The 23,800-nt window shown below is 52.4% G+C and overlaps 1 protein-coding gene across 4 annotated transcripts; it reads right to left on the reverse strand.

Annotated features, from left to right (window-relative positions):
• Positions 1-1,061: 1,061 nt before the first annotated feature.
• Positions 1,062-23,032, reverse strand: NLGN3 (neuroligin 3). Of its 4 annotated transcripts, XM_069463215.1 has the most exons (8): positions 22,909-23,032; positions 19,728-20,382; positions 19,026-19,085; positions 14,899-14,958; positions 13,072-13,221; positions 6,435-6,620; positions 3,636-4,425; positions 1,062-3,016 (listed from the first exon to the last, which is right to left on the reverse strand). In XM_069463215.1, exons 2-8 carry the CDS (start codon positions 20,182-20,184, stop codon positions 2,173-2,175), a joined length of 2,547 nt encoding a protein of 848 aa, XP_069319316.1. In that variant the 5' UTR covers positions 20,185-20,382; positions 22,909-23,032; the 3' UTR covers positions 1,062-2,172. The 4 variants fall into 4 exon arrangements, with proteins under 4 accessions (XP_069319316.1, XP_069319319.1, XP_069319317.1 ...); XM_069463218.1 differs by lacking the exon at positions 19,026-19,085 and having other exon boundaries at positions 19,728-19,871; XM_069463216.1 differs by lacking the exon at positions 19,026-19,085.
• Positions 23,033-23,800: the final 768 nt, after the last annotated feature.

Below are 23,800 nucleotides of genomic sequence, written 5' to 3' on the forward strand. Positions count from 1 at the left end.
AAGGAGAGAGAAAACCAGTTCTACACTATGGACTCATTCAACTTGTGACCCACCCTGAAAGCCTCTCCCCAGTTTTTTTTTTAAACTATACATGTGTCAAGTCAATCATTACCCATTTCTCTTGTTTCATGTACCATATTAGTATATTAGTTCTGGGTTTTGGTCTTTGTACATACTTCCTTGTGTCCATCCCCTCTGAATGTCATCCTGCTTATGATGGTTCATCTCCCTCAATTTGTCAGGGTCACTTTGAAGAATTCTATTCCCAGTTTCTGAGGTATCAGCCACCCCACCCAACCGTCACACTTGAGGAGCAGACTCCCAGTTCAGTCCGTCAAGTCACTGATAAAGTATGAAATCCCATAATGCTAACCCTGTGGGCCTCACTGAATCTATGCCCCAGGATTGACAAGGAGCCACTGACCATAATCCTGGCGAGAAATCACTCCCAGGGCCCCTGATGATGTCTTCAATTCTAATTCCCAGAACAGGAAACAAGTATCCCTGGGGAAGGAGCGGGCCCTGCTCTGTCGGTTACCCAAGGCCAGGCAGTTCACACGTCTAATGCCTTACTGGATTCAGTACAAGAAAGAATTTCAGCATGTTAGAAGTCAAATCTCCCAGCCCCCAGTCCAAGATGAGGGCAGGCTGGTTGCAGTGGAGGAGGGTTGGGGGAGGAGGAAGAGGAGGAGGAGGGGGGAGAGGAGGAGGAGGAGGAGGAGGAGGAGGAGGAAAAGGAGGCGGCAGCAGCAGTGGCGGCGGCAGCACTGGCAGAGGAGGAAGTATTATTTTTGCCATTTCATTAGGAGGCCCAAGGTGCTGAGAGGAGGCATCAGCTGCAGGAACCCAGAGCGTTGGGGACAGGGGGTTGGGGACAGCAACCTGATTAAGATTGGAGAGTCCTTCGTGCAGGGGGCCAGTAGAGTGCAGCCCAGACTTGTGTCAGCTTAAAGGGACAGGAGGAGGCAGAGGGAGGCCGCCTGACTGATTCCTAGCCTGCAGACGCACCCTGCACCCTGCTCGGAGGTCTGTTCGGGCAAGGCCTGTGCAAGGGAGGCAGCTTGGGAGTGCTAACTGGATTTTTTATTTTTATATCAAGACACTGTGTTTAAAATTTTTACAAAGGACAAACTCCATGGGTTTCCGTTAGTGTTTTAAGAACTTTTCTTTAAAAAAAAAAAAAAGCCAACAACAACAAAAAAACACCTTGAAAGAGAAATGACAGACACAAAAGAGACTGTAAAGAAAATGGGGCAAATATCTGATAGCATTTCCCCAAGGGCAGAGGCAGAACCCAGATCATACTGGGGCGGAGATGGGGGCCAGTAATGGCATGGCCTCCACAGTACCTCATTCAGCAAATCTAGGGTCCCCTAGTCTAGCCAGGCCAATGCTGCTGGCCTTTGGGGGAAGCAGGTCACTCTGTAGGCTCTGCAGCCATCACAGGGACACAGAGGCAGCTGGAGATCTCTCCCCTGTGGCTCTCCAGCCCCATCCAACATTAACCCCTTTCTCCTTCCACCCCATAGTCTTGCTCGAATCTGTTTCTCTCCTGGGGTCCCGTTCCTTGGTCTGGTTGTGTGTGCACTGGGGGTTCCAGAGCCAGAGAAACCTGGGCCTGGAGCCCTCCTTTCCAGAGCTGCCTCTTAGCACTCACAGGTTGAAAAAGCATTTGTTCCAAAATTAAAAAAAATCAACAAAAACAAGACCCAGAAAAAAGACCAAGTCTGGGGGAGGAAGAGCTACTCTGCTCTTTAAAGCTCCCGAGTCTGGAGTTGGTCGGTGGTGCAGTTCCAAGAGAAGCCGAAGGCGAGCACCAAGGGGGTGTCCAGCTGCTGCTTTCAGCGCCCCCAGGAGTGTCTGTGGTCAGGCTCAGGGAGCTGGCTTCAGCTGCTGTTCCACGGGTCCTCGGTTTACCGAGGACTCATTTGAGTCCCCATTTGAAGGGTTTGTTCAGGTTTACTTCCGTATTTGTGTTTTTGTACATGCAAGTGCATGTCCACATCTATGTTTGTGCAGGTGGGTCTGCTGTAGGGTGTGGGTGCGTGCGTATACATATATGTCTGTACGTGTCTGTGTGTGTGTGTGTGTGTGTGTGTGCGCGCGCGTGTGCATGTGTTTGTGGGTCTGGGAGGGAGGGAGCCAGGAGACAGGCTGTGCTCTGGGTTGGAGCTATACTCGGGTAGTGGAGTGTGAGTGGGGCAGCCCGGTACTGTTGAACCCTGCGGCAAAGGTGTTATAGGGGTGCAATGTCTGCAGCCCTACCAGGGAGTTGGGAATCATGGTGATGGTGTTGGGGGTCATGAGTGGGATGTCGTCAGGGGAGCGCCGCAGGGTCAGGGTATAGTCGGGCAACGCAGTGAGGCGAAGTGTGTCATGGGGGGGACCGGCCTCACACTCGTGGTGGGTGGGGCCCAGCTGTAATGCTGCCAGCTCCTCCTCAGGAGCAGCTCCCAATTCAGGGGCCCCGGCTCCCCTCTGAGGGCTAGGCTGCCGCAGGGGCTCCTGGCGCCGTTTGTCCTTACGGTAGTAGAGGGCAGCGAAGGCCAGAACATTAAGGAACAGGAGGGAGGCCCCCACAGCGATAGTGACACTTAATTCAGTGGAGTAGTCACGAGGGTTCTCCACCAGGAGTGGCCCTGCATCCTGGTCCCCGTTCCAGGACCCTTGGGCGTTCTCGTTGCTGTAGGCAGGTGAGATGGCTGGCCGCTTGGTGCTCCAGGTCTTGCCGTTGGGCCTGCGGGTGATGTGGGAGCTGTGGGTGGTATCCGGGGGCGGCACTTTGGTGGTTGTGGACGTATAGTGGAACATGTCATGCAGGTTGTATAGGTGGGGCACCAGGTGTTTCCAAAAGGCCACCTTAGTGGCCCGGTAATGATCGCGGACCCTTGGTTTCAGCCCGATGTGAAGGTAGAGCTGGTCTCGGGGATTGTATTTGGACCAGGCCACTTCCTCAAAGCGATTGGCCTTGGTGTGAATGAACTTGGTGTCCTGGGGGACCGGCTTGTTGGGATCCCTGAAATACCACATGGAAATCTGGGGTCACCACTCTGCCTGGATGAGGAAAGGGCCCAGCATTCTTCCTCTCACAGCCACCCCTAAAACTCTTCCCCACTCCAAAACTTCCCACCATTTCCATCTTTTTCAGGATACCTCCCTCTGTACATCCCCGCTTTTCCCCAGGGCTTGAACTCGTATCCCATCCTTCCTTATGCTCATCCTCTAAGATCAGGCTATAAACGCTATTTCTTCTCACATGCTACTGAGTATCTATCAATCTTTTCAGCTGCCCAGTTTTGCCAAGAGCCCCCCTAAAGGCTCTTTCAGAATGTATTTTATTCCCATTTCACATGGCCTCTGACCAGCTAACCTTGAATCCCACACTTCTACCAGTAACTCTCACTCCTGCCCAGTCCTGATGCTAAGTGAGTTCTGAGCCTCAGTGAAATTTTTGAAGGAAGGAAAATGGCAGGAAAGATTCTAGAAAGGGAGGTTAGGAAAAGGAGTAAAGGAGTTACCAAGCAAGATTTTGGGAATATCTTAGGAAGGGAAATGGTGGAAGAGGTTTAGTCAGGTGGGCAGAGGGGAGGGCATGCTAGGGTCCCAAAAAAGAAAAGCCCCCATTTTCTCCTTACCCAGTCTTGGCAAAGTTGGTCCAATAGGTCATGACGACAGCACTGAGCATGACATCATTCTTGGAGAAGTTGCAGGGGAAAAGGTCAGTGGGGCCTACCATAGGGACCCCAAAAACATAGGGTACTTCATCCCCATGAGCTGCATCTGACCAAGCAGGCTTCATGAGGCTCTGGCAGTGATGGTAGAAGGCGTAGAAGTAGGTAGGTGAGCCATAGCGGGCGTGCAGGTCGGCTGTCACCACTGAGGGCTCCACCCACTGGTGGTCAGTGAAGAGTGCCACCAGTGTTTTACGGCGAGTCTCAGGGTTGTCACGGTCTGCCCAATCTGTGTACATGAACTTGATGGTCTCCCGCAGGGTGTCCTTACCCTCAGGATAGCCATACAGATTGTCCACAAAGTTGGAGACAGAATAGTCAAAATCAGTGCCAGAGACACCATCCTCAGGGTCCACCACCCCTTCCACAAACTTGAGACCCTCGCCCTGGTTGACACCTAGCATGATGTCATAGTTGAGGAACTCGCCCTGTTCCATCAGGATCTCAGGGTCATCAGGGATGACGTCACCATCAATCACAGGGCCAAAGGCCACATGGTAGCGGGCTGGCTGGATGTCCTGCTCTACCAGTTCCTTTGCGCTCTTTTGCCGGAGACAGTCCACCATGTCTACGGTATCTAGCACATTACAGCCCACTTTGTCTGCCAGAAGGCTGGTGTACTTCACTGGTTGGTAGTTTACAGCCCAGCTGGACAGAGCAGAACCACTTTGGATGATGGCCCTCTGGAAAAGTCCTACAGAAGATAGGCAGCACCAGGTCAGATCTGTTGTGTCACACACAGCCATAAAACACCTTATTCTTTTGTCCCTGAAGCTGCCCCATGGTTCGGATGGGCTAGGAAGGAGGAACGACTCTTTTGGCAGGGGATGAGGTAGGGCCAGAGGAGGGGCTGCTGGGTCCCTTCCCTGACTGGTCTCTTGCCTGGTTCCTCCATTGCTTCCCTGTCCCAGTGCAATGGTTGGTAACTTAGGGGTTAAGGAAATGCTAAGAAGAATTAACCCCTTGAGTCCTAGACATCAGGCTCCTTATGCTCCCTCTCTTTATCTCTCGTTGTCTTCCCCTCTTGCTTCCTGCCCAGCTGGGCCCAGCTCTGTGCCAGCGCACCACCAGGGAGCTGGCGCTTGTACCACAAAGGGGTCTTTTTCATGAGAGATGAGAAATGCAGGCAGGAGAGAGCCCCACATTCTGAGAGTTTGGGGAAGGATCCTGAGGGCAAAGGCCTTGGGGTCTGAAAGTCTCCAGGGAACCTGCACTCCCACACTGTAGTCTCCACAGAGACTTTCCTTTTCCTGAAGCTTCTACTGATGCTTTGGATCCAGATTTTCCCCTAGCTGAGAAGGAGCCAGTCCCCCACACTGAAAAAGAAGATGATTCTTCCCTCTCTAGGAAAAAAGGGTATCATTCTCTATCTGGCCCCCACACTCCCGAGGCAGAATTTGGCCCTCAAACACACAATTCCATTCCTCTAAGAGAAAGGCAGTTTGCATGGGCAGAAAGAGAGGGAGAGAAATATAGATTAGGACTTGAGAGAGCCTCGCTTTTCCAAAGATTATTCTCCACGAGTCAATTACAGAAAGACAGAGAGAACGAATCTTTAAAGCAGCCAAGCCTCCAGAGACACAGGCGCCCTGTGAGTACCACCCCAGCAAAGGCCTCTCCTACCAGGGGAGGAGTCCCCAGGCAGAGGAGGCGCCAGACTTCTTTTCAGACAGAGGCACCCTTACAGCCAGACATTTTACCCTCCTTTGGGAAAAAAGGGGGATTCCTGTTCCCACTACTGTCACGTAGAAACATTTCCTCTCTTTAGAGATGCAGATCCTACCTTACTTTTGCCCCACCAGGCTAGTCCCTGGAGGGGCAGAGACAGAATTTCTAGGCCAGAGGTGGTTCTTCTCTCTCAAGAGAGACAGACCTTCTTCAAGGAGAGACTGAAAGTCTTCCTGCGAGAATATCACTAACTCACAGGGTTGATTTCAACGAAAAAATTGTCTCCTCTCTCACATATTTCCTTACTTCAGAGAAGGGCACCTATTTCAGGAAGATCTTTTCATGAGAAGCTCAGCTTTGCCTATCAGAGATAGAATGTCCCCTGTAGTGCAGAGGTGGAGAGAATATTTCCTGCTGAGTGAAAAAGGGCCTCTTTGGCCCCCTTGGAAGGGTCACTGACAGAGGGACCCACTGCAAGGAGAGAGGCTAAAAAATGAGTCTCCCCTAGGTGGCTTGCAGAGCCCAGGAGGAAGTCTGGAGGCTGATCATAGACCATCATCCCTCAGAAGAAGCCCACCTCACAGGTTAGTGATTTCTTAGTTCCACCCATCTCCCCCTCAAGAACATTTCCCCTCTTGACAGACCTGTCCTTCAGAGAGAAAGGCAGAGAATGAGTGTTTCTCACATCTAGAAACCAATTTCTATCCTAGGTCTCTACCCTCAAGTAACATGTCCATCTCACACTGAAAGATTTCCCCTGTCCCAAAAGAACTATTGTCCCCTTAGAGGGGACACTCTCCCAAATAAGACTCCCACGTCAGAAGGAGAATCTTGCTTTCTTGGGATGTACATGGGATTTTCTCCCTTCCCTCTCTCACATTGGGAGAAGTAAGCACTTCTTCCCCCAGACAAACATTTCCCTTCCGCTTCTCCCCAAAGGGATACCAAGCTGGTAGAACAGGGCAGACTCATTCCCTTGGGTGCCCCTGGGGTGAAGTCTGGAAGGCCCGGGACTCAGGGTGGGCAGAGACTCACCCTCAGAGTGGTGTGACAACGTGAGGAGGCTGACACAGGATGCGCCAATGCCCGAGCCAAAGACGGTAATACGGTGGGGATCTCCTCCGAAGAAGGCAATATTCTCACTCACCCAGCGGAGGGCCTGGATTTGGTCAAGGAGCCCATAGTTGCCCTTGGCGGCCTGATCTCCAGTGCTCAGGAAACCTGGATTTGACAAAGGGCATGAGGATGGTGAAGGCGGAGGGATGGAGGATTTGGGTTATAACAGCAGGCAGGAGTTGGGGGAGGCGGGGACAGAGGATGAGCATGCAGCATAGTTCTTTCCACCTCGCCATCATAAACCACTGCTCCTTTCTGCAAGGTCCAGCGTCATCAATGTAGGAAGGAGAGGCTCCTTGCCTCCCACCCCCTATCCAGTTTGGAAGGTGGGGTCTGCAGACCATCTGAAGTGGATGCCTCCAGGTGGGAGACTGCCCTGATCAACTTCCTCTGCCCTGATGTACTATCTGGGGACATTACCCTAACATCTGGCAAAATATAGTGGAAGGGACAGGGACCCTGGAGTCAGATAGTCCTTGGTTTGAATCCTGGCTCTATCACATCCTAGCCATGGAGTCTTGGGCAAGTTATTTAAAATCTCTGGGCCACAGTTTCCTCTTCTGCAAAATGGAGATAAAAATACCTCGTAGTGTTGTCACAAGGATAAAATGAACATAAGCATCTATAACATGCTCAGCATATTGCAGATCTACAGTTACTTCTCTTTCCCCTTCTTTCTCTCTCTAAAGGAAGTGAAGAATCCAAGAGGCAAATATCCCTAAGCTCTCCTTGCCCTTCCTGTACAAATGAGTCCATCTCCACTTCTTCCCAGGGCTTCGGATGGCTCCCTACCCCTCATTCTCAGGGCAAGTCTGCATTTCCCTTCCTCTAAGACCTAATGAATCGGAAATTCTGGGGGTGGGGCCCAGTAATCTGTGCTTTTTAACAAGCTCCCCAGGTGATGCTGATGCCTGCTAAAGTTGAGAAACCACTGGGTTAGACCATCTTTTTCATCTGCTGGAGAAATGGGGAAGTCAGTGCAGTGGGTTACCACAGAAACAGATCTTCCCGCCCCACCCCCTCACTGGGATTTGCTGCTGAGGAGACATGTCACCATGGAGACTACCTTCCCACCCACCTGCTGGGATTTGCTGCTGTGGAGACTTGTTGCCATGGAGACTACCTTCCCGCCCACCTGCTGGCTATCCCACAGAGATGTCCTATATTCCTCCCCCCACCACCGCTTCCATTTTAGACTGTTCCTTTCATCTCTCTTCCCTGGATCCTTAGGTTCCTTCGAAGGCTTTATCTTCTGCTATAGGCTTTTGGAAGGGGTCTTTCCAGGTGGATAATTGTAGAGCTCCTACACATGGAAACCCACACTTGGATCAGTATTTTTTGACTCCACAGTTAAAAGCTCATTCACAGCACCTGGAATCAACTTTGTGCAAGGCCATGTTTGAGGAGTCTCCCACAGCTCACAGAGAGCTCTCTGGTGGTCCTCACAGCCCATGGACAGAAACTGAATTCAAACAGACTCAAGCAGGCACAAGACCTCATCACTGTCTTTCTCCAGTCCTTCTGTATCTAGCTTCTGCAAAAGAGCTCCTCTCACCCTCGTCAGATGTGTTATTAATTTATCTTTGGTACAATTAAGTATGGAAAGTACTTAGTTATCCCTCCAAGAACCTAGTCACAAGTCCTCTTTAGCTCTGGGTTCCAGATGAGGAAATGAGAAGGAATTAGAGAAAGCCTGAATGAGGATGAACGGAGGAGCCCTTGTTCTTACTGACAAGGAAACCAGCTTCTCCTTTGCCTGGCCCATTCAGAAATTGAAGATACTCCTGCAAGTCTTAAAAACTATGTTGACCAAGATCCAACCCAGCTGCCCAAGCCTTGAGACCCTCTGGCAAACATCACTATGTGCTTTCCTTAGTCCTCCCTCCCTCCTCTCCTTCCCCCATATTCTCTTTTCTTTTTCGCTCATTTAGGCAATAGCAGACTTGGCTTCAGCCTTTGCCAAGGCATCATTTAGTGAAATGTGTCAAATATGTCTCTCCCAATCAGCAGGAAAAGCCTGCATTTGGTTATAGTAGATTTCTCCAACATGTACCGATTTCCTGAATTAGGAACAAAGGCCTGAAAGGGCTGGGTGGAGGACTTGACCATCAGTCTCCGCTCTCTTAGGTCCCATGAGCCTCCAGATAAGGGGCCCTGAAGCATGTGGATGATGCCATGTCAACAGTCCCTACTATAAGAATCCTGCTTGAAGCGCTATATCCAACAGGCTTAGGTAGATGGATACAGCAAACCTGATCAGCCATGAGCACACACAATCTGGCAGTCTGGAAGAGCAATCACTCCCTCCTAGCTCCCCAGTAACTCAGCCATCCACAGAAACCATGTGAGAATGAAGGCTGAAACACCAAATTCCATAAACTGCCAGAATAAATCTGAGCCAGTCTCCCCGGGCCCAAGTTCCTACTGCAGTACACGGTAAACTGCTTGTCAACAGAAGATGGGGGAATCTGGCAGACTGTAACAAAACCAGATATTTGTGTCACTCAAGGATTGATGTTTACCAGGTTTTCAGTTTGCCTGGAGGGTACCTGAGCAAGGATATAGGATTAAATTCTGGAACCCAGAATAAAACTTGGCAAGTCCCTACTTCCTCAGCCTCAGGGATATCCACATTTCATATCCTGCTGGAGTCCCTTTCTTTTGTTGGCCCCAAGCCCAGTGGGGCCTTCTCAAACAATAGCTACCCCTCTGCCTTGGAGGGGATCCATGGATTAGCCTGTGACATTCTTAACATCCGTGAATCACCCAAGATGTCCACGGAAGCACCTTAGAGTGAACCGTCTGTTTGGGCTCAGTGCTCAGGAGAAGCTGATGGGAGGAAGGGTGATTGAGTGCATGTAACTGGGGTCCACAACTGGCCACCTGTTCTGCGATGCTTTGGGAAACAAAACAACAAAGCTTCCACTACACAGCAAAATCCCAAAGCGTCAGGGACAAACCCATGTTCTACATCTGGTGCCAAGAGACAAAAACATCTTGTATGTACCCAGAATCCAATCAGTGGCGTATTGATTATATTTGTGTTCCAGAACAGGAACTGAAGGGTACACAGGAGGAAGTGGTGGGGAACTTCTCACCAAATTTCAGTTTATGATTCCTTCTGAGTTTTGCGTAATATTATTTTGGTCATCAACTGCTTAAGCCCAAAGAATAATATTTCTGTCCCCTAGATGTGCTGTTCTGGTTATTCAAATGAGAGGAGGTTGTAAAGTGGGGGGGGGGGTTCTTTTTTTTTTTTTTTGAGACAGAGTGTCGCTTTGTTGCCCTGGCTAGAGTGAGTGCCGTGGCGTCAGCCTAGCTCACAGCAACCTCAAACTCCTGAGCTCAAGCGATCCTCCTGTCTCAGCCTCCGGAGTAGCTGGGACTACAGGCATGCACCACCATGCCCGGCTAATTTTTTCTATATATATTTTAATTGGCCAGATAATTTCTTTCTAGTTTTAGTAGAGATGGGGTCTCGCTCTTGCTGAGGCTGGTCTCGAACTCCTGACCTTGAGCGATCCACCCGCCTCGGCCTCCCAGAGTGCTAGGATTACAGGCGTGAGCCACTGCGCCCAGCCAAGTGGGGTTGGTTCTTAACCTGAGTTTCACAGATGAGCTTCGGGGGCATCTGTAAAATCGTTTCTATAAGTTTGTGCGTATGTATGTGTGTGCATTGTTTTGGGGGAGAGTCCATAACTTTCATCAGAATCTCAAAGGGGCCCAAGACCCCCCAGAAGGTTAAGAATTTCTGATATAGAAGCTTAAGGATTAGAGCAGCTGAAGGATTGTGAGGCAATCAGCGAATCAGCATAATATACGGAGTGCTCACCAGCCACAGCCTTCTGTGCAGCCCACAGCTCCCAAGTGACATTGTGGAGACTTCGCATCCCATGTGAAACCCTGAGTCTCTCAGATCCTAAGTCTCTCCTTCTGGCTCCTCTCTGCCTCCTTTCCTGGTGTCTCTCTCATTCTCTTTTCTCTCTCCAGTCTTTTTCTTCTCTTCTTTACTTTCTCCTCTCTCTCTCTTCCCCTTTCCTCCACTCTCTTTCTCTGTTCCTAGCTGGTCTGATAATACGGAACATAGTATTCTCTGTACTTTCCAATAAACCTTATAGAATGGAGCTTTGTGTATATAATTTTTTTAAAGTAGCTGAATTGAATTTTTTCTGTCATTCTAAGAAAAGAAAATAGCAAGATTACTATTGGCCTTCAATTACTGTGTATGTGTGCCTGTAAATCTCTGTGTGATCACATTTGTGCATTCATTCCCCTTTAGGAACTGTGCAGCCCTAGTGTGTGGGCTTACAGCCACCTGCATGGGACCATGAGATTCAGGACAGAACCTAGTGAGAGCCTCGCCATGGTGTCTGAGGCAATGCAGAACAGTGGAGCAGGGGCAGAACCAGGAAATCCAGAGCCCACCAGACCGTGGAGAGACCAGAGGTGATGCCCTACATGTTCCCTGCCCAGTATCCCAGGTGCCACTGAAGGGGACACAGACTCTGCTTTTTTCATGGAATATCATTTTTCCAGTCGGAACCCCAAAAAAGGTGTCTTCCTATCCCGTATAGTATTAACGGTAAGTCAAGAGGAGATTGCCATTTTGTGCATGCAATCGCATCCAGAAGTGAAATGCAGCACCAGGGCCTCCGGGATTGGAACTGACAAAGCAATATAATCGAGAGCAAATTAAAACAAGGTCCTGTCCCCCAACTGGCAAAGGAGCAAGCCATGCCTAACTTCTGGTTTAGCACCCAGGCCTACAGACCTGACAAAGAGCCTAGACTCCCACTGGAACTCTGAGGATACAAACCCTCCAGGCAAGAAGTTGACTTCTTCATGCCACTGCAGGGATATGGGGTCTGGGAGAGCATCTGAAAGGGAGCAAGACCCTGTATGCTTAGTCAGCCTCTCTGCGGCACTTGTCAACCCCAAGACCTTGGCCATAGATAGGCCCTGGTGGTCACCAAGGAAGGTACAGGGTCGAGGGGCAGCCTAAATCACCAAAATAAGTATGTACATGGAAGAGTATGTGGGGGAAAGGGTGTAAGGGTGTGTATGAGCAGGTGTTTGGGAAATGAGTGTGTCTGCATGGGAGTATGTGTGTGTATGGGGATATGTGCATAGAGAGAGTAGAAGGAACATGTATGTGTGTACATGGGGTATGGAAGTGTTGGGGGATGCAAGAGTGTGGCTGGGGTGGGCAGAGGTGTGTGTGCATGCATGGATATAGCTGCAGCTCCAGGCACATAAATGTGTATATATCTGTGAAGTGAGGTTAGGGGATAAGTACACATGTATGTACTGGATACATATATGCAAGGTATGTGTGGGAAGAGTTACATATGTGTGTATGTGTGTAGGTATATGTGTAGAGGGTCTATGGGTGTGTGTATATATGGGGGAATATATAAGTGTAGTACACGGGATGTGTGTAGACATGGAAGCAGGGATACGGGGATGTGTGTGTAGTAATTGCGTGTGTGTGTGGCATAGGACAGTGTGGACATACAGGTAAGGGTATGTGCGTATGGGGAAGGGGAATATTGGTTTGTGTTTATGTGCAGAAGGTGAGGGACAGATGTGTGTATGTGTGTGGTATGTGGGTGTGTGGAGTGGACGCAGAAGTGGGGTGTGTAGGGGGATATAGGTATGTGTGGCTACGTGGGGGAGTTGGTGGAAGGAATATCTATGTATATTTAAGGCATGTATGTGTGGAGTTTGGGTGTGGATGTGCAGGGTGTAGGTCTTCCCGTGGGGGGTGTAAATAAGGGGGTAGAGGAAAGTGTGAATGTGGGTATATGTAGTATATGTGGGTGTGTTGTAGTGTGTGTGGGTGTAGGTGTGGCTATAGAGACATGGGGAGAAGTATATGAGGATGTGTGTGTATATATATGGAAGGTGAGAGAAATCTGTGGGGTGTGGACGGGAAGCGTATAGAGTGTGTGGGTATGCGGCTACGTGTGCAGGGGAGACTGTATGTGTGGAGTGTATATGGAGTGCTGGGACAATGTATTTATGTGTTGGGGGCCTTTAGATGTGGACACGGGGCTAGACGTGTGTGCGCTTCGTTGGGGATGAGTGAGAAACAACTGTATGCCCGGGGGTGGGTGTGTCGACATGTGAGGGTAAATGGGTGTGTAGACATGGGGTAGACTAGAAGGAATATCTGTGTATGTGTGGGGTGTTTAGGGATCTGGGGGTGGGTGCGTAGAGATGAAGACAGCACACTGGAAAATTAACAGACCCTATAAAACTCAGCCAAGCACAAGTCTGGGAGCAGAGATATGGCTTGGGACCTAAGAGAAGGTGTGAAGCTTGAATTGAATTTCCAGTGGCATCTAAACATTCCAAAAAAGGGCCTAGGGATATGGGGAAGCTCCCAGCACTTGGATAGGGGCCATGGGATAACAGCATTTTGACGTGGGTATTAGCACCAGCTACAGAACCAAGGGTGCCTGTTTTTTTTTTTTTTTTTTTTAACTCCCCAGCATTCTTCCCTCCCCCCTTGAGAAGCCAGCCTTCCTTCTAGGCACCAGGCAGGGAACCATACCTAGCACCCCAACGCGATAGTTGAGGGTGATGACGATGACATTGCCATAACTGGCGAGGACGCTGCCATCAATCATGTTGCCTGTCCCTTCCATGTAAGAGCCTCCGTGGATGTAGACCATGACAGGCTTAGCACCACTGTCCCGGATGTCTGCAAGGAGAAGGGGTGAGACGCAGGCTAGGTAGGATGCCCTTCCTCCCCCACCCCCGCCAGCCCTGGGTGGGGGTGCGGGCGGCAAAGCTATCCCAGGTGCCAGGACACCACCGCCATCCCTGAGGCAGGACTCATGGAGCTGCTCAGCCTGGAGCTCAGGCATCTGCCAGAGACAGTTGGACTTCAGTGATGTTTTTAAAGACTCCGGTTTCAAGTGCCTCCCAGCTGAAGGCAGCCAGGAATGCCTGACACAGCTAGGCCTAGGTGGCCCATGGCTGGGCCCTGGGGGCAGGGGGCAGCAGGAAGAGGAAGGGATGGTTCCCTTAGCTGCATCAGGTGAGTCCCTGCCCTGGGCACCCAGGAGTCCTGGGACCTGACATGGCTTTAGAGAGCAGGGACTGGGGAGCCCTGAACCCCCCTAGACCAGTTACATGGAAAAACGGCCATTGGCAGCAGCTGGCCCCCCAGTGCAGACAGAGACGAGAGGTGTGGGAATAAGGGATAGCACAGGGAGAGAACGAGGAAGGATGTGGGGAAAGGGGGGTGAATGGCAGAGATGGGGGGGACCTTATTGACATGGTTTCTCAGCCATGTGCCCATTTACCCCACTCTCCCTGGGCAGACTTAATCAAAAACATTGGGGATGGGGCGGAACTAAGAATGAGAGAGCCTGCTCCCAGTCAGCATTAAGATGTGGATGGAGCCTCCCCAGAGGGAGGCCGTTCAACAAGGGACTGCCAAGCGGCTGCTCCCAAGCCCAGGCAGCATGGTGTCGGGGCTGGGGCAGTCAAGAGAAGGCTCTAGGCCCGATCACCTCTGCCTGCAGCCTGTCTGTCTGTGAGCTGGACCAACACTCACTGCACACCAGCACAGCCCTACCCATCACCAGTGGGCCCCCCTGATCTGTCTGGCCTCTCCAGGGAGACAGGGGCAGGGCCTGGGCAAGGAGGTAGAAGGGAATGCTTTCTACTGCAGAGCAAACACAACGTGTTTCCCCAAGGAGGGAGGCTGGTCTGATTATCACCCAAGGATCTTATGCCATCTACTGACGGCTGTGGTGTCCTAGCTCAGTCTGGAGTTTTAGCCCAGTCTTTCCGGCTCTGTCCTGAACCTCCTGCAGCCCCTGGCCCTGAGACCATCTCTCTTTCTGGGAGAAGGCTAGGGAGGTTCTAGGCGCTGCTATTCTCTGGCACCTTTGGTTGTCACTGTCTTACTCCTTAGTTCAACATCGTTGCTGGGCCGCTCTCCCAGAAACCACACTCCCTGCAAGACACGGGGGTCTCCTTAATGAAACACATATCTCCTCACCATCCCGTTTGCTTCGTGCCTCTCCCCACCCTCCTGGACCCTGCTTTCTCTCCATTCTCCCTGCTGCTCAATAGGGGCAGGTGCTCATGAAGCATAGAAGATGGGGGAGGGGTGGGGGACTGGGGCGAGGGGGATGCCCCCCCTCATGGCTCTGCTTGTGGTCCCTTGCTCCTGCCAGCCGTGTCCATCACCCCAGAACTCCCAGTGGCCAACGAGGCCAAAGACAGAGGAACAGCCCAACGGCCTTGTACAGGAACAGAAACACACCAACGGACGGACAGACAGACAGACGGGGCTTCTCCCCATCGAGAAGGGGAGGGGCTCTGTGCCATGCACCAGCCGCCGCGCCCTGCAGCCCCCAAATACCTTCATCTTCATCCCCGTCATTATCCGCTAAGTCCTCGCCCTGTTTCTTAGCGCCGGATCCTGGGGACCAGACACGGGGAGACACAACAGCACAGAACAGAGAACAAAACAGAGAGAGAATTCAAAAACAGCATGACTGCAGTGTGGCCCAGCAAGCCAGCTCTGGGCCTGGGCCCAGGACAGGCAGGAGGGATGGCAAGAACTGAGGGAATGGGTGGGCTGAGGCCCAGACCTTCATCAGGATGATGGTGTTGCAGGCCCCTGCTGTGCTGGCCTCCCTGCACCTCCCTGCCCCGCCTCCCTGTCCCCAACAGCCCATCTCAACCAACTACCTTTCCAGTTAGGAAGGAGGTAGCAGCAGGTGGGCCAGGGCACAGAGCCAGAGACCTGCTCAGGGGAAATTTCATTCTGGGTGGAAGGGGCTGCGCGTGTGTACACAGGCAGGTCGAGCTGGATAGCAGAGGCAGGTACTGAGGGTGAGGGGTGACATTGCCAGCATGTGTGGATGTTGTTGATATGAGGTATTTAGGGCAGAGGTGCGTACCAGGGACCTCAGGCCTGAGCGACTGGGGCCCAGTGGGCTGGCTCGAGCTGGGCCTCAGCTGACCCTAATTCCCACAGGAGAAAATGGGAGATGAAGCTTTCCCTCTGGTCTTCCTCGTTGGAGCCCCCTGCTCTGGTTAATGGCAAATGGGGTTCCTGCCCACAGGAACCAGTCTTGAGAGCAGCAAGCATTGCTCTGAGATGTAGAGAGAGCCAGAGAGGGAGGGAGGGAAAGAAGAAAGGGGGAAAGGAGAAAGGGATGATGATGAGAGAGAGAGAGAGAAAGACAGAGAGAGAGAGAGAGAGAGAAGAAAAGAGAAGAAGAAGAGAAACAAAGAGATAGGAATAATGGTAATAGCTCCAATCATGTACTGAATATTTACCATGTGCCAGACACTCTACTTCTGCCATATTGTCTGATCCTTACACCCCAATGAGGTAGGTACTATCCTTATTCCTGTTTCACTGATGGGGAAACTGAGGTTCAGAGAGGTAAAGTGACTTGCTTAAGATCACACAGCTAGGAAGTGCTAGAGGTGAGATCCAAACCCAGGTCTGCTTGACGCCAAAGCCCATGGTCTTTCCACTGCACCATGCCACTTTTCTGGGGTGGGGGAAAGGAAAGGGAAGGGATGAACTAGATGAGAAAAATGGTGGAGTATGGAGGCGGGAGAGGAGGAGAAGGGAGGAGAGGAGAAAAAGAAGAGACTAGAGGGGGAGAAGAGAGACATTTAGGATCTAGGGGTAAGCTGGCACCAATTCTCCTTCCTGTTCGAAGGAGGCTAGAAGTGCATCTTGACAATGGCTGTGGAGAGAGAGGACCTACTTCCTGGATGATGGTTAATGTGTGGAAACAGAGGTGCTGGTGCCCCACGATTTACCCTCTCGCATCTATGCCACCAGATGCCCCCAGCCTGGAGGTAGCAAAGAGCCCTTTTTCTCAGCTGGTCTGGCCTCTGCTGACTGGATTTTCTTACAGTTATTAATCAAAACAGGAACTGCTCTCAAACTACAAAATGGCTTTTCTACTAGGGCAGGAGCCCAGCCCCAGGGCAGAAACTGCCTCCAGCTCCCTGAACTTCTGGTGGGTCTATCGTCCTAACATGTTAGTTCAACACCCGCCAGTACTGTCCTCAGGAACCCTAGGAGACATGGGCATCATCACCCACACAGTGGACAGCCCGCCAAACTGAAAAGAATTACTCATCCCCAGACATGAATTCCCTCCAACTTGACGGGGGGTGGGGTGGAGAATGGGGCAGGTTTTCCCCAGGAAACCCTTCACTTCCCATCACCCCTGACTTAAAAGATTTGTCCGTTGTGCGGCCTCTGAGAGTGTCCCTGGGTGGCTGCATTGTTCCAGCCTCCTTCACACAGCTGTCTTGGCTCCTCCAGCTTGGCCCTCGCTGAGCAACTCCTTGTGGCCATGCCTCTCATCCAGGCCAGCTCGACCACCGACCACTGGCCACTGACCACCGTGCCCAGACATTGTGCTGCTGTAGGAGCCCAACCAGGCCAGCCTGCCTGACCTATGCACATGGCAACCCTAACGACCTCTGGGTATGGGTCTGCCCCAAGAGGCAGGGTTTGTGACTGTTCTAAATGGACAACAGGCCCTGGATAGGGAACTAATTTGAACAGCTAAACGACCAAATGCCCTCCCCCACAGTCTGGAAGCCCCTTCCCAGGCTGGTGTGTGGGGCTTAGGGAAACCAGCTGAGTTTTAATACTAGGCTAGGAGCTTCCTCAGAGCAGTGATTAGGCCCTTTAGTCATTTCTAGATTTTTCCTCTACCTCTCATCCCTCCACATCCCAACAGCACCTAGCACATGGACTTGCCCACAGTCGACAATCCCGATCGTAAATGTGTGTAGTTGAGTGGGGGCTTCCAGACAGCTCTCTGGCCAAACTCTCGGGGCTGGACTGAACTGCCCTAGGCTCGCCATACTGGAGCCCTAGAGAGGTCACTCTTCCTAAGAAATAGTTAATGTTAGTGTCATCTGCTCTCCTCACCCCACCAAGTAAATAAATCATAGGAGCAGGTTTAAGAGACCTTCTATCTGAATTCATTTATAGGCTAATGAAATGTTAAGGCCAGAATGGTCCCCTTCCGCCTTCAGATGTGGGAACAGAGGTTCTTAAAGGCAAATACTTGCCTAAGATCTCACTGTGAGTTGGCAGCAGAGCTGGGACTCAGTCAGGCTTTGGTGCTTCCCAGACCTGTTCTCTTTCCGCAGCACCACAATGCTTCTGCATTCATGCAAAAAACATTGATTGCCTGCGGTGTGTGAGGTCCTGGGCTGGGTGTAGGAATGTGGGGGAACACTGTCCCTAGAGCAGCGGGTCTCACTCTGTGCTTCAGTGTGCATCAAAAGCATTCAGGACTCATGTTCGACATGTAGATTCTGGGCTCTGCCCCCAGAGATTCTTATTCAGTAGGGAGCACACTGTCCTAGGAATCCTAACAACCCCACTCCGAGAAACCCTGCCCTAGGACATCAAAGGAAAACAAACTCCAAGCATGCCAAAGGGTTGTAGGGATCAAGTTGTGCGTTTCCACCTGTTCCTTAAGCTGGTACTGTTTCCAATTCGGCCCAACTCAGCCGCATCTCACCATTCCTTTCAGAGTTGGGGAGGTGGGAATGACCAGATGGGAGTTGCTTCTGAGCGCTACAGTGGAAAGAACATGCCCTGAGGGTCAAGAGACCCAGGTTTTGGTCCCAGCTCTGCCACAGACCAGTGACCGGGCTTTGAGCAGCAGCAAGTCACTCCCCTGGGCCTGTTTCCTCATCTGTAAAATTCGGATACTGATTCCTGTCTCCTATGCTTCCCGAGACGTGGGGAGGATTTTATGAGGTAAATATGAAAACGCTTTGCAGAAAACACAAAGTAGTAATCAAACAGGAAGAATTATTATACAGGGGGATAAATTCCTCTCAGCAAAAGGATAAATTTAAAATTCAGGATCTTGTGCCTCCTCTAGAGTCCATAGTTCTCAGAGATCCCCAAGTTCTGCCACCAGAGCAGCCCAGGGCTCTCAGCTACGCTCTGGCCAGAGGTGGTGGGGAGGGAGGGCGGGGTGTGGGGGGTCGTGTGTGTGTGGCAGGAGTTACTAAACCTGTGTACACATGTTTGGTCTAAGCTTCAGGGTGGAAGAGTTGAGAGTTGAGTCTAGACTTTCAACCTGGGGGTGAGAGTGGAAAAAGCACGGAAGGGGTGGTCTTGTGGCTCTACTCACTGGAAAAAGGGTGGAGCCTCTGGCTCCATCTTGGCTGCCTAGAGTCTCTCCTGAGGTGTCACCGAGAGAGCCACTGGCTCCGTCTTTGGCACACACTTTAGGGTGGAATTTGGGGCTGGGAAGATTGGAAGAAATGGAGTTGCTCCTTCTGCTCTGAACCTGCCTTAGGCCACCAGATCCTCCCTGAAAAGCAGCCAGGGCCCTGGGATGAGGTGGAGCTTATGCCTGCTCACCGCCCCCTGAGCCTGGGCTACTTGAAGGAAGTCTGGGTCCTCAGGGGCAAGGGCAGGTGGGCAGGCAGCCCTCCCTCTCTCTCTCTCTCCCTCCCCGCCGGCTCGCTACCTACCTCCTTTCCTACAAATTTTCTTGTTGGGCTTTCGGGCGCATTCCTTGGAAATCCGCTTTACTGTAAAATGAATAAAAAACTAAAAAATAACAGGAGGCCTCTGCCCAGGGGCATGCACCCCCCACCCCCCAAGCCCCAAGAGCTGAGCTGCTCTGCAGGCGGCACATGGCAGAGAGCCTGTCCCACCATCTCCTTGTTTCTGTCACTTACCTTAGTGTGACCCCCGCGGGAGGAGGCATCAGCTAGTGAAAGAGGAGGCACCTAAGCATTGCCCACCAGGCTTGCCCCCCGCCCCCCACACACACCCAGCTCCTTTGGCCACACACACCTACCACCTTTTGAAGCAGGTGGAATGGCAACAGGGGGGCCTGGTGCAGCCAGCATCCTCCCGCGGGCAGCTGCCAGCAGTGACCCATACTCCCCCAGGGAACCCCCATCCAGTACTGGACCTAGACCTGTCAAAGCTCTCAGGCCTGGCCAGGCCCCTCCTGGCAACAGTGTCACTCACACATGGGAGCTTGGACAATGCTGGGAGAGTGAAGAACAGGGAGGGGGAAGGGGAAGGCCAAGCAGAGTGATGGTTAGAAGCATTTTCACAGACAGACAGACGCATGCTGCAGGGCACACAACCACATGCAAGCCACAAACACAACAGGGCAGGCGGGAGGCAGGGAGGGCACAGTGCCTGGCCTCAGCACTCACCATCCTCCGTGGGCACATAGACATTCAGGTAGAGGCAGTCTTCATTGGGCTCCTGGATGTAAGTAGCTACGATATCCAAGTTGGCAGTGAACCAGACTGGCAGCATGACTTCAGGCACAGCTGTGTGGATGTTCTGGGGGCACACTGGGGGAAAGTGTGTGGCGTTCCGGATGCCCGACCAGGATGGGGGTGGTTCAGGGGGCAGGAAACGTTTCTCGCCGACTGGGGGAGCTGCGTAGGGCACCCCCAGGTATTGGTCCACAGGTCCCAGGATCTCACTGGGCAATGGTACCCGGGCACCCCTTAGCTTCCCAAAGTGAGTATTGACTGTGGGTGCTGGAGCCTGGGTACTGGCCCTCAGCACCAAACTGAGGAACCACAGGGTGAGGCACAGGCTCCGGCCAACTGTGGGCTTGGGGCTCAGGGACAGCGACGGCGGGCCAAGCCGCAGCCACATGTTCCAGGCAGGGGGACTGGCAGGAGAGGCAGACTCCAGGGTCACAGCATCAGCCCAATAGGCAGCCCCTTCATGGCCACACTGACGTGAACCTCAAAACTGAGCTCTCGAGGGACACCTAGGTGCCCAGCAACGTAGAGAGCAGGTCGTCCAAGCACCACAGCTTCAGAAAGGGGACTCCCTCAGGGCCAGACAGGCCTGTGGAAAGAGGGAAGTATGCGTCATCCATGATGGTCTGGGAGGGGTACAGAGTTGGTCTTTGGGGGCTCTCACGGGCTTGGGCTATTCTCCTACCATTAGGAGAGATTTCACATGCCCAGGGCTCCAGCCACTCATAGGTGATCCACCACCAGTCATAAGCATTCTATGTGCCTGGCCATGGTTGGAAAATACAAGGGGATTGGGAAAGTGACAGTTGTTGCCCCTGCAAATTCAAAGTCCCCAACTTCAACCCCACAGCCAATGGAGTTCATCAGGGTTGGCTGGAACCAGAGTAACATGGTAGCCAGGGGGCGGGAAGAACTAGAAATGGAACCTAGGTCCCCGGGCATGCTGCATGAACACAGCTGTCCAGCCCCAAGGACCCGATAATCCCACACAGGGACCTCCACATCAGGAGTGGGTAGGATCGCTAACCTCACTCTCAGACACTAGGCATAAGAAGGGAAAGCAGCAGATGGACAGAGGAAATCACAGAGAGACCTCCTCACTCTCAGGCAGGGCAGGGGGCAGGACAGCCATTCACCAGAATCCCCAGACCCTCCTGAGCCCCTCCTGTACATTTCTCCTGAGCCCTCACTGCTCCCAAATCTTTAAGCCTTGGTCCTTTCTGTTGGCTATCTCTTAATTCAACACCGAATGCAATGCCAGAATTGAGGTAGAAATCATTCTGCCCAGCACCCTAAGCATTGTTGATGCTCATCCAGTGTAAAATAAACAACACAGTGTAGGGGACATACACTCAGAGACTCATAGAAATAAACTCACAAAGACTCAAAGAGGGAATGAGAGAGACCGAGCCAGGATCACAGACACTGTGATATTCACTCATAGAGACATACATTCCAAACCCACAGAGATCCCCTCATATAGTCCCACATTCTGAGACAGAGCGCCTCACACAGCCAGAGCCTCACAGAGTGATACATTCAGAGATACACACAGAGACTTACTGAAATATAATCACACATACCCGCATAGGTAAATATCCAGAGACACATGCAGCATAATGGTGACACATAGGTGGAGACAGAAACAGAAATAGCAACACACTCAGACACACAGGCCTTCTGACACAGTTACACAGTCAACACATACACACAGGCACACACAGACACACTCGCATGGTCAGACACACACGCACATGCACACTGCATGCACATTTAGTTTCCCCCCATTTCTCCCGCCTTCCAAGATTGCAGGCCTGCTCCTTTAAGAACTGGCTGAAGGGGTGGGGGAGGGGGGAGATTGGGAACGCCCGGCAATCGGCCACCACGAGAGAGGAATGAGAATGTGTGTGTGTGTGTGTGTGTGTGTGTGTGAAAGAGAAAGACAGAGAGAGAGAGAGAGAGAGAGAAGAAAAAGGAATAAGAGGGAGGGTGGGTAAAGTGGCTAAAGGAGTGGGGGCTCAGAGGAAATGGGAAAATGGGGAGCAAAATATGGGGGGGAGATCTCAGACACTGCCCAGGATGCACCCGGGTGGGGGGGGGAGGAAGGGAAGGAAGGGGTAGGAGTAGGGAGGTGGGGCAGGAGGGAGTGGGTGGGTGTGTGTATGGGGGGGATAGTCCGCAGCTGAGTTCACACAATCCCCCCATTCACCGTCTCCATGGCAACTCTGGGGCACAGACCGCTCATTCACACGGCTTCCCCGCCAACACCCCCCCATTAACCCCCTCGGTGCCGCCCCCACCCCACAAATTCCATTAACCCTTTCGGGATGCCTCCCTCTCTAGTAACCCTTCAGCACCAAATGCCAAATTCCCCTTTGAGTCAATTCCCTGCAGCCCCTCCCCTGTGAACACCTAGACAAACAGACCGACCCCCAAACGCCCTCTGCACCCTAGGACCCACTGTGAATCCCCAAGGCCAACATCTCTATCCTGGTCCAACTTGCAATTTGGGAGAAGAGAGGGGAGGCAGCAATGCCGGGGAGAATGGCATCTGGGGGTACTTTTTGGGCTGGACCGGTATTGGGCGAGGGGCATTGTGCAGGAATGGACCAGTATTGAGAATTGCAGTACTGGGGACTACGAGGGTCTGGAATGGTATTGGGGGATGGAGTTGCATTGGAATGGGGGAGGATAGGATAAAGGCCTCCATTGGGTGGGGGGGCTGCAGAGAGTGGGGGAGGGAGCCTGGCTTTAAGATGCTATGATGGAAGGGGGATGGGGCTGCACTGCAGGGGAGGGGGGACTGGCAATGTGCAATACAGGAATGGGGCTGGGGGCCCTCAATAGGGGTATTTTGATGAGCATGCGGGCTGGGCTGTGGAAATAGAGGGACCATGGGCGGGAGGATGATAGGGATGCGGGATTTAGGGAGGAGGTGGAGGAGAGAAGAGAAGCGGGGGAGGAGTGGGGGGTCAGGGGTGCTGATGGAGAACATAGGGTTGAAAGGGATGGGGGCCCCTGGCTGGGGAGTGGAGGAGCCTGGGATTGGGAGGGGATAGGATGGGGGCAAGGTATGGGCAGCTAGAGGATGAGAGACCAGGACAGGCAGCCTCACCTGTTCCCCGGGCTGCTGCAAGCGACTGAACCGGGCCACGGACCACCCATATCGCCTCCAGGCCAAGGGCTCCGCACCCGAATCCCCGAGATCAGCTCTCCGGCAGCCTGGCTGCTGTGCCCGCGCACTGAGGGGGCGCGCTGCGCGTGCCCGGACACGGGGTGGGGGGGGCGCGGTCCCTGCCATTAACTCCTTTTGTGCCAGAGATGGCTCAAGTCCTGGGGCATGGCCCAATTCCCCCCATGCTCAGGCTTGCTCTGCTTGCACTCTCCCTCCCTCTCTCCCTCACGCACACCTCAAAGAGCAAGCTATCAGACAGGTGATCTTCCAGGGCTGCTAGTCCAAACTTTACCTGTGAAGCTTGAGACCTTGACCCAAAGGGAGAAACTGAGGCACTGCCTGCAGGAGTCCCCAGTCATGCTCCACAAAAACACCTCCACCTCAGTTGGCATCCCCTTCCTCTTCTCAGCACCAGCACTACCCAAGCAGCAACCAGCAGGGCCACTCTGCCCTCATCCTGTCCCTGTCCCAAAGGTCAGTGCTGTTCCCTTGTGCTGCTTCTGCTGGGGCATGTCAGACTCAGACTGTCAGCATGCCAGTTGTGACCATTTGTCTCCCCTCCAGATCCGGTGTCTCTGTGCTTTGTGTCTCTGTATGTAGTGCACCTGTCCAGTTTGTCTAGCACTCCCAAAACCCCTCTGCATGTCCCTTATCCCAGCCAAGCCTGTCACCCTGTGGCTCCTCAGAACGTTTATGTCAGGATAGAATAAGTCAGAAGTCAGTTTCCGTCATGTTTGCCTTTACCCTGTCAGGGAGTTCCATTTCTTCCGCACACAACTTTTAAACTTGGTGAGTCCCGATATGAGCGAGGGCTTCGTGGGCCTCAAAGAGG

This window comes from Eulemur rufifrons, chromosome 30 (genome assembly GCF_041146395.1).
Source record: "Eulemur rufifrons isolate Redbay chromosome 30, OSU_ERuf_1, whole genome shotgun sequence".
Taxonomy (NCBI): Eukaryota; Metazoa; Chordata; class Mammalia; order Primates; family Lemuridae; genus Eulemur; species Eulemur rufifrons.

Coding starts and splice junctions, on each gene's coding strand:
- NLGN3 (XM_069463215.1), bottom strand. CDS start 20,184: ATGTGGCTGCGGCTTGGCCCGCCGTCGCTGTCCCTGAGCCCCAAGCCC. Junction 4,426..6,434: donor GTTGTCACACCACTCTGAGG/GTGAGTCTCTGC, acceptor TATCTTCTGTAG/GACTTTTCCAGAGGGCCATC. Junction 3,017..3,635: donor ACCAACTTTGCCAAGACTGG/GTAAGGAGAAAA, acceptor GTGGTATTTCAG/GGATCCCAACAAGCCGGTCC.